Raw genomic sequence first — 10,104 nt, 5'->3', positions numbered from 1 at the left:
TTCTTTCTTGTGAATTTCCTCATAGTTTTACTGTTTTCATATTCTTCTTGGACTTTTATTCTCTTGGTGTGTTGTGAAGTGTTAATATTCTTTGAGGTTGCCTTATAGTCCATTAACTTTTCTGTCCATTTGGTGTAATCTATTTTATCCTGTAATTGACCTGACCTTCTCACTACCTGGATCGCTTTTCCTACGTGTTTACCTTCTTTTGCATTGTACTTGTTTTGGTCATAGTCTGACCTCCTAGAGTCTCTGAGTTTGTTCTTATAGTTTTGTTTTGTTAACAACTCTGCTTTCTGTTGACTTAATTCAGCGAGGTGCTGCCATGTGTATCAATCTCTGGTTGTTGTCTGTTTTTGTTGGTTCTCAGTCCACAAAATTGCTTTTAGGATATTTTGTAGTGCAGAGTTGGCTTTGGTAAAATCCCATAGTTTCTGTTTATCTTGGAATGTTTTGATTACACCATAATATTTGATTGATAGCTTTTCTGGATTAAGGATTCTTGGTTGGCAATTTTTTTCTTTCAGGGTTTTATATATATATATATATATCCCCATTGCCTTCTCGCTTGCATGGTTCCTGCTGAGAGATCTAAACTTAATATGACTTGCTTGCCTTTGTATGTGACCGTTCTGCCTTCTCTGGCTGCTTTCAGAAGTGTCTTATTGTCTTTGATTTTGGAGAGCTTGACTATGATATGTCTTGGTGATTTCCTTTTGGGCTCTACCCTTCCTGCGGTTCGTTGAGCTTCTTGTATGTTTATCTTTTCGCTTTTCAGGATGTTAGAGAAATTTTCATTCAGTAGTTCTTCAACTATTTCCTCTGTGGACTTGTGGGAATCTTCTTGTTCTGGAATGCCAATAATTCTTAAGTTATTCCTCTTCATGTTATCCAACATGATTCTTAAACTTTGGTCTGAATTTTTTATCCTTTTTTATGTTTGTTCTTCTATCTTAGTGGTATTGAGGGACTTGTCTTCCAGCTTACTGATTCTACCTTCCATCTCATCTATTCTATTCTTCTGCCCTTTCAGGGTGTTTTCTATTTCTGTAATTTTGTTATTAATCATTTGGACCTTTCGGTAGGGTTTGAATTGTTTCCAATGTTGTATCTATCTTGGTTGATTGCTCCTGTAGCACTTTCGTGACTTCTTCCTTATTTTTCTCAACTGCATTTAAAGTGTTTTGAAACATTTTATAATCATTTTTCTCAATTCTTTCTCAGGCATTTCCAAGGCCTGCCCTCCTTCCCGAATGAAGTCCAGGTGTATTTCTAGGTCATTTGTCTCAGATAGTTTTTCTTTTTCCTGGACATGTCTTGATATGGTCATCTGCTTTTGCTTCTTGGACATGTTTATTGTTTATCTGTGGTCCTAATACTTTAATTGAGTGTGTGCTTTGGTAATTTTTTATGCTTTCTGATTGCTTCCAGGAAGATGTGGTCAGGGTGTGGGCTTCTCTTTTTACTCTTCTTATTGAACCTTAAGGTCAGCGGTTCGAAACTACCAGCCGCTCCGTGGGAGAAAGATGAGGCTTTCTACTCCCGTAAAAGATTTACACCCTCGGAAACCCTGTACAGGGTCGCTATGGGTTGGAACTGACTCGATGGCACTTAACAACAACAAACAACATTGCTTAACTCAGAGTAACTTTCACACGTGTTGCCTCTTTCCCTGGTGTATGGCAGTTGGTATTGGTTCTTGCCTAGGTTTTGGTGTTTTATAAAGTGTGATTGCAGCTTGGCTATTTGGCAGCAGTTGCTGACTCTTCTCGTCTAATATAGGGAGACAAAGAGTCCTCCAAAAGCAGAAGGGAGGCTATGGAACAGCCAAACCACACTAGTCGCGTAGAAAGCAAAATCAAAATCAAAAACAAAAACAAAAATGGGAGAAAGAGGAAAAAGAAAAACAAAAGAAAAAGAAAAAAGAAAAAAACAGAAGAAAATGATTTAGTACTAACAAAAACATGATTGAATGCAGGAGTCTCTAATCACAAAAAAGGGAAGAGGAGGGCAAGAACAAAAAGAGGGGAAAGGAAAAAAAAAATCTGTAGCTTAATGTAAGTATGTCTTTAATATCCTAAGTTCCTGGCTGCCTGAGAGATTTTGCCTTTAAACTCTCAGACACTTCTGCCCTCCTCTCCTTGTTGTTGTTAAGTGCTGTAGAGTCAATTCTGACCCACAGCGACCCTGTATAGGGTTTCCAAGGAGCAGCTGGTGAGCTTGAACCACCGACCTTGCAGTTCAAAAGGCTTTGCAGTCTGGCGCACTTACCCACAGCACCATACCGGGACTCCTCTTATACCTGTGATAAAAAACAGGCCAAAAGGGAAGCAGCTCAGCGTCACAGCTTGGGCTTAGTGTCTGTGCAGATTCCTGGCAGAAGAAACTGCCCATAGTGAGGGTGGGGGATGGTCACTCAGCTCAGGCTCTTCCTCTATTCACTAGAATTCAGGAGGGCAATCACTGAGTGCATCAATTACCCGATACCAAAGAAAAAAAAATAAAATAAAATCAGAACAGCGCAAAACTAACAAAGTATGTTGTGCACCTTTTTTTTCCTAAGGTTCCCACGGTGTCTCTGCAGCCCCTATTTGGTCCTGCTGTTTGGTCTTGCCCAGGGTGGGCTTAGACCTCCGAGCTCGGCCTGGCAGATTTAAAATTACGCGAATTTTTACTTCAGCTCCAAACTCCACAAGTTATAAGCCTTCAAACCTTTAAAATATTCCTATCTCTGTGGGTCTGAGTTTTGGAACTCTGTTCAGGCTCTTTTTTGCCTGGTTTTCTGTGTTATTGCTGACGGCGACTTTACCTACACCTACACCTTAATCGCCATTGACTTCTGAGCCCCCATAGTATTTTTAATAACCTCTTATGCATTAGAAATCTGGGCAGTGAATAAGGAGGACCATAGAAAAATTGATGCTTTTGAGTTATCTTGTTGGAGGAGAATATTGAAAGTGCCATGGGCTTCCAAAAGAACCAATAGATCCATTTTGGAAGAAATGCAGCCAGAGTGCTCCTTGGAGGCCAAAATGGGCAAACTTTGTCTCTCATACTTTGGACATATTGTCAGGATGGACCATTCTCTGGAAAAGGATATCATGTTTGTTAAGTTGGAGAGTCAGAAAAAAAGAGGAAGACCCCCAACGAGATGGATTGGCCAAGTGACAGCATCAATAGACTCAACTGTGGCAGAAAATAGTGAGGTTGGCCTAGGATCTGGCAGTGTTTCGTTCTGCTGTGCATAAGGTTGCTATGAGTCGGTACCAACTTGATGGCACCTAACAACAACAACGACAACAACAACATGACAATATATAGTATATGTCTCACAGAATTAAATTTTAAAGTAAATTGACCAAAGTTGGCTCAATCTCAGTGATGGTTTTATAATTCTTATATAAGAGAAAATATTCCTTAGGTCATTTATCATCGTCTCCATGCTCGAGCTGGAGTAATCTGACTCAGTGTTTTTCAAACTGTGTTACTTATCCTATTATTGGTTAGTGGAATAAATATAGTTGACCTCAACAAGCATTTCATTTAAAAAAATTAGAGTGTGCTATATTTTGAAACTTGTCTCAGTGAAGTTTGTATGTATAATGGATCATAGTTCATAATGTAAAAAAAAAAATTATTTAAGATTAGTTATGGTCCAAAAATTTTCAATGGCAATTGGTTTAGTATAACTGTTTTATAATACAGATAAATACCTAGAGGAATGAAATCATTGAATGAATAGTCCAGTGAAAAAAAAGCGGTATATAGATAGTTGTTTTTGTTGTTGTTGTTAAGTGCTGTCGAGTCATTTCTGTCGCATAGTGACCTTGTATAAGGTTTCCAACGAGTAGCTGATGGGTTTGAACTGCTGACCTTATGATTCGCAATCCAGTGCTGTCTTACAGCACCAGCTGTGTCTAATATCCTTCCCACGTTATGGGAGTAGGACTGTTGAACACATATGAAAATTTATGTTTTGTAACCTGGCGTCTTTTATCAAATAAAGAGAGATGAATGTAAGTTTTTGTAAACCTCTATAATGATACATGAAGGAAAAACTGACACTTTCCAATTTTAGAAACACCACAATTAGAGGGATTTGGCTGAATCAAGGGAACCTACAGTAAGAGATGTTGTTTTTGTGTGCTATTTAGTTGATTCTGACACATAGCAACCCTTTATAGGGTTTCTGAGGAGCACCTGTTGAGTTTGAACCACCATCCTTGCAGTTCAAACTGACCTTCAGGTCAATTGCTTTTCCTAAGGCACCACACCAGTGCAATAAGAGATATTAGGACAGTAAAATAAAAAACAAAATTGCATTCTTAGCAGATACTGGAATAATAGTAAGTAGAACTAAAGAAGCAACGTGTGTTTATATACCTAGACTTTTGTTCACAGTACCACTAAAACCAATGTAAAGGAAAGCTAAACTAGAGGCTGAAACATCTCACTTCCTCAGTTTACTGTGTTGTTATGTGCCATTGAGTTGTTTCTAATTCATAGCGACCCTGTTTTCGTGGCTGTAAATCTTTGCAGTAGCAGAAACCCTCATCTTTCTCCCACAGAATGGCTGATGGACTCAACTGCCAAACCTGTGGTTCACAGTCCAGTTCTTAGCCTACACTGCCACCACACCCTCAATGTATTGTAGACATGACTATAATAGTTAAACCTGACAGAAAACTACCCTTATTTTTGCCTTTCCGAAACTTTAAAGGGAGTCCTGGTGTGGTGCTGTGGGTTAATACGCTGGACTGCAAGGACAGAACTGCAAGATTGGTGGTTCAAGCTCATCAGCTGTTCCTTTGAAAACCTATATAGAGTTGTTATGGGTTGGAACCAACTCCACAGCACTTAGCAGCAACAAATAACTATAAAGTTGCTTTTAAGCTTTGCCAACTATTTTTTTTACCTTTGTCTTTATTGATATATACTACACAGATATACTAAAAGTTTCCTGTTATTGAGTGTTGGAAAAACTTGTAGAGAGTAAAAGGACTTGCCTTTGGCTCTGTAGGATAAACATTAGATTGCAAACCGCAAGGTCAGTGGTTCATATCCATCATCTGCTCCTTGGAAACCCTATACAGGGTCCCATTCGTCAGGTTTAATAGCACTTAACAACAACAGCCTCATTTAATGAACCCTTTTATCTGATTGCCCAGATCATATTTAAAGAACTCAGGGTACCCAGATAAGCTTTTATTTGCATAATTAGTATGTTTTGAATAATGATCTTTTAAAACTAAGCTATTGCTCCGGTCCTTGAGTTTCAAACTTCTCTGAGAACCTGGGGTCCCTGGGAGACTACATAAAAGTGGTAGTAGGGACTCCTGGTATGGTGCTGTAGGATCAGCACTGGACTCAGAACCATAAGGCTGGAAGTTCAAACCCACCAGCTACTCCTCAGAAACCCTATAACAGGGTTGCAGTGAGTTGGAACCGACTCCACGAAACTTAGCAACAGTAGGGGTAAGGAGTCTTGGTGTGGTGCTATAGGATAAGCATCAGACTGCAAGGTCGGTTGGTATCACAAGGTCAGTGGTTCAGTCTCGCCTTCCACTCTTTGGAAACTATACAGCATCGCTATGAGTAAGAACCGACTCGATGACACAATGACAACAATAGGGATAAGGGAAAAGACCTCAAGGCAGGGTTCAGTCTTGAGCTTCCCAACCCCAGTTTAACCAGAACAACTTCACGTGTATACGTTTTATAAAAGGTGGCTTCAGAAAGTTCATGGAAGAAATTTCCTTGAGCTACTTGAAGCCACCTCAGGTATTGAAGTTCCTAGTGAAATTCTATTGGTAAGATTTTTTTGAAAATAATTTTGCTGTCAAAAAGAAAATTTGTAAAGAACTCTTAGATGTTTAAAGTATTTTTGGAAATGAATTATTTTGTTAGCAATTATTAGAGTATTCATTATTTTAAATCAGTAACATGGAGGAGTTATATACCTTTAAAAACCCTTTGCTGGTTACTTAGTTGAATATTTCACTTTCATACAATAAGCACCGGACTGTGAACCACAAGGTCTGCAGTTCGAGCCCTCTAGCCACTCTGCAGAAGAAAGATGAGACTTTCTGCTCCTTCTAAGATTTAAAGCTTCACAAACCCTATACAGGGTCTTTTGAGTCAGAACTGGCTCGATGGCACTTAACAACAACAGCAACAAGGACTTAATAAAAAAGAATATATAAAAGAGTCAATTCCAATTTAATATGGTGTCACAATGATGATTGATTCTCTATATTTTAATGCTTCATTATATACTTGAAAAAATGCAGTTGCAATTTTGAGTTTATTGTTGTTAAGTGCCGTCGAATCATTTCTGACTCATAGCGACCCTATATAGAGTTTCTGAGGAGCAGCTGGTGGGTGTGAACCACTGACCTTAAGGTTGTTGTTGTTAAGTGCTGTCAAGTTGGTTCTGACCCATAGTCACCCTGTATAGCATTTCCAAGGAGTGACTGATGGCTTTGAACTGTCGACCTTGCGGTTCAAACTGACATAGCAGTCCAGTGCATTATCCTGAAGTGCCACACCATGACCTTAATGTTAGCAGTCTTTAAAAAATAAGAACATAGACAAAGCCTCTTGTGTAGGTAATTATCACTGTTAGATTAAGAACACTTTTCTTAAATTTGACATGTTGACAAAAAGTATATTAATTAAATTCAGATCTTTAGGGTGTCTTAGCTATTGTCTTAGTATTATTACCTGAATAGCAATTTAACAAAAAATGATGACTCGAGGAACAAAGAGAATATTAAAATTATAAAATGTAAAGTCTTAGGTTGCATGTGTTTGGAATATAATAATTTGCTTGGCTTTTATAGGTTCTAGATTTAAGAAAATTGTTTATCCGCTGGGACTAGCCACTTTAGGAGCAACTGTTTGCTACCCAGTTCAGTCAGTAATAATTGCAAAGGTAAGTTCTCTTTAATTGCTGACAACCTATCAATATTTGTTTAAACTCCTAGTGACATTATTTAAATGTTTTATGGCACCTGTAACATTTAATTTCCATAGGTGTATAGTTTGTATCAGCTCTTACGTTAGTAAAATTGCATTAACATCTCAGCATGGTAAGTGATAATTACATGATTGTCACAAATAGGACAAATTTATTGAGATATAACTGAGCAATATAAAGGTCAATTTGAGAATTAAATTTAGAGGCACTGAATTAGGACTTTGGGGGAGAAATACTGCTTCATTTTTGAGCTATGTGGAATTGAATTTTTAATTAACACATAGTTACACCCGTTGGGGGCTCTTGAGTTCAGCAGATTAAATAATACAAGAAACAACCAATTGGTGTATAACACAGGCTTCAGAAGCAAAAAAAGGTGTACAAAGTCAGGTTTGAAACCAGTGAGAACTAAGAAACCCTGGTCATAAATGCTTATAGTTCTGTAGGTATTGTGAACTCATCTATAAGTCAGATCATTCTCCTAATGATTTGAACAATTTATATCTGTATTTTACAGTATTTTATATCTTTAGCACATGTTTGGATTGAGAGAGCAAGCTTTGGGAAATGTAGTCTTTTCTTCCTTTCCTTCTTTCCTTAATTGCCAACTTTTACCTGCACATTTGAAGTAGTCTGTAGTGTTACCAGAAGGATTTTCTGTACTTGTATTCTCGTTATTACATCTCTTTAATTGTTGATGTAGATCAAACTGCCTGTTTATCATTTTGAGAATGACAAGGATATAGTAATACGTAGTTTGTAATGTGTATCAGTTATGGCAAAGGAAGAAAACATTATTCATTAAATCTAAGACCAATTGAGATAATTGATGGGGAAAATGATTAACCTTTTTTTTTTTTTAAACTTTCATAAGAATTCACGTAGGAGTTATCCATTTAAGTTCATAAAACGTTAATGCTGCAGGAAACTCTGAACTCATTTACCAATAATGAAACTGGCCTAGAGAAGTTTTCACAGCGAATTACTTGCCCAGAGTCTTGCTCAATTCCAGGTGTTTTGCTTCCTGGTTCATTACCATTCCCAATGCATAATGCTACCATTGATTTTCCTTTAAAGTAATGACTTCCAGTGTTTTATAAAAATGATTCTTATCTTAATTTAAATTTTACAGAAACAACTAATCACACTAAATTCTTCTATCCAGAAAAAAAAAAAAAAAATCAGTGGTATTTTCAGTCCAGTGTCATTTATTCTAGACATTTCTCCAGATGTAGATAGATAAATGGGTAGATGGATAGATGATAGGCAGCTATAGATAGATAAAAAAGATAGATGAATAAATTGATGGTGGTTGTGGTTTCCTTCAAATATGTTGACCACGCTATGTTAATTGAGTGCATTGTTATAGCACTTGTATCAGTCCATCTCACTGAGGATTTCCCTTGTTTTGACTAACCCTCTACTTTACCAAACATGTTGTACTTTTCTAATGATTGGTCTTTCCTGATAATGTATTCAAAGTAAGCAAGCTCAGTTTTCGCCATTCTCATGCCTAAGGAGCATGTTGTTGTTCAGTGCCGTTGAGTCAGTTCCTACCATAATATCTTTATGCACAGCAGAATGAAACACGGCCTGGTCTTGCAGCATCCTCACAATTGTTGTATTTGAGCCCATGGTTTGTGCTACTGTGTCAATCCATCTCACTGGTTGCTGTTGTTGTTAAGTGCCGTCGAGTTATTTCCGACTCATAGCGACCCTGTATAGGGTTTCTGAGGAGCAGCTGGTGAGCTTGAACTGCCGACCTTGAAGTTCAAACGGCTTTACAGTCTGGCGCATTAACCAACAGCGCCACACCAGGACTATCTTATTGGTAGTCTTCCTCTTTTTCACTGACCCTCCAATTTACCAAGCATGATGTCCTTCTTCAGGGACTGATCCCTCCTGACAACATATCCAAAACACAAGAGACAAAGTCTAACTTCCTGGCTTCTAAGGAACATTCTGGCTGTACTTCTTCTAAGACAGATTTGTTTGTTCCTCTGGTAATCCATGATACTTTTAATATTCTTCTCCCAAACCATAATTCAAATGCATTGATTCTTTTGCAGTCTTCCATATTCAATATCCAACTTCCACATGCATGTGAGGAGACTGAAAATAGATATAATTTTATAAGGGTAGTATCTTTTTTGGGGGGGTGGGGGAGGTAACAGCTACTTTTATTAAAATGAAACCAGAGGGCAACAGGGACAGGAAGTTGGTAGATGGAGGGGCAACAGAGAGACAGTGAAGACAGGACTGCAGACTTATCAGAATTGCCTGGCAGAGTCAGCTGAGGTGTGAGAGTCCTGAGGTGACAGAGAAAAGGGAAAGGGTGCTCTTTGTACCCTCTGAGGCTGAAATAACGAGCTCTTAAACACAAACAGGAACCTTATTGCCCCTGAACCAAGGTGACTGAAATAGAAGATGTGACAAATCAGCATGAATATTATTAGTTTGAGTAGCGAAAATGAGAACACTTCTCTGCACTCATTTTAAAACCATGACGAAGACTGTACAGTGATCTGGAATGTAGGGGTGGGAAACAATAAATACCCTAGTGAACCACGTATAAAACAGACCACAAACAGGGGACTGGGACCTGAAGCTAACGCCTATATGGCCATGGAAGACAGCCATGCCACAATGCCACATGGAAGCACTGACACCCTCCCCCACCCACAAGTATCTTATTTTTAACTAATAATAAAAAAATAAGTTATCTTATTTTACTCTAACAGAAGAAAACATAATTTCAGATAAAAAATTTCTGTACTACAAGAAATGGAGTCCTGGTGTGGAGCTGTGGGATAAAACATTGGACCAAAAAGTTGGTTTGAACCACAAAGTCGGTGGGTCAAACTCACCAGCCCTGCTCCCTGAAACCTTATACAGGATTGCTATGAGTTGGAACCAACTCGACGCACTTAACAACAGTGATAACACAAGAAATATTAATCCTAAAAATCTATTCTATGACTATGCTACCTTGAAGAACAACAAGGAAGCTGCAAGCCACCACATAACATGGATGAACCTTGAGGGCATTATGTTGAGTGAAATTAGTCAGTCACAAAAAGAGAAATACTGCATAGGACCACTACTGTAAAAGACTAAGGGAAAGT

The 10,104-nt window shown here is 38.2% G+C and overlaps 1 protein-coding gene across 1 annotated transcript in view; it reads left to right on the top strand.

Moving 5' to 3' along the window:
* Positions 1 to 10,104, top strand: part of LOC102822244 (apolipoprotein O-like) — a 93,791-nt gene that overhangs the window by 61,856 nt on the left and 21,831 nt on the right. Inside the window, exon 5 of the mRNA XM_006871311.1 lies at positions 6,843 to 6,934. Coding sequence (XP_006871373.1) covers positions 6,843 to 6,934 — 92 coding nt within the window. The remainder of the gene's footprint in view (positions 1 to 6,842; positions 6,935 to 10,104) is intronic.

Source organism: Chrysochloris asiatica, unplaced genomic scaffold, assembly GCF_000296735.1.
Source record: "Chrysochloris asiatica unplaced genomic scaffold, ChrAsi1.0 scaffold00167, whole genome shotgun sequence".
Classification (NCBI taxonomy): Eukaryota; Metazoa; Chordata; class Mammalia; order Afrosoricida; family Chrysochloridae; genus Chrysochloris; species Chrysochloris asiatica.
The sequence above is the reverse complement of the archived record's forward strand: the minus strand, read 5'-3'. Positions and strand labels throughout refer to the sequence as shown.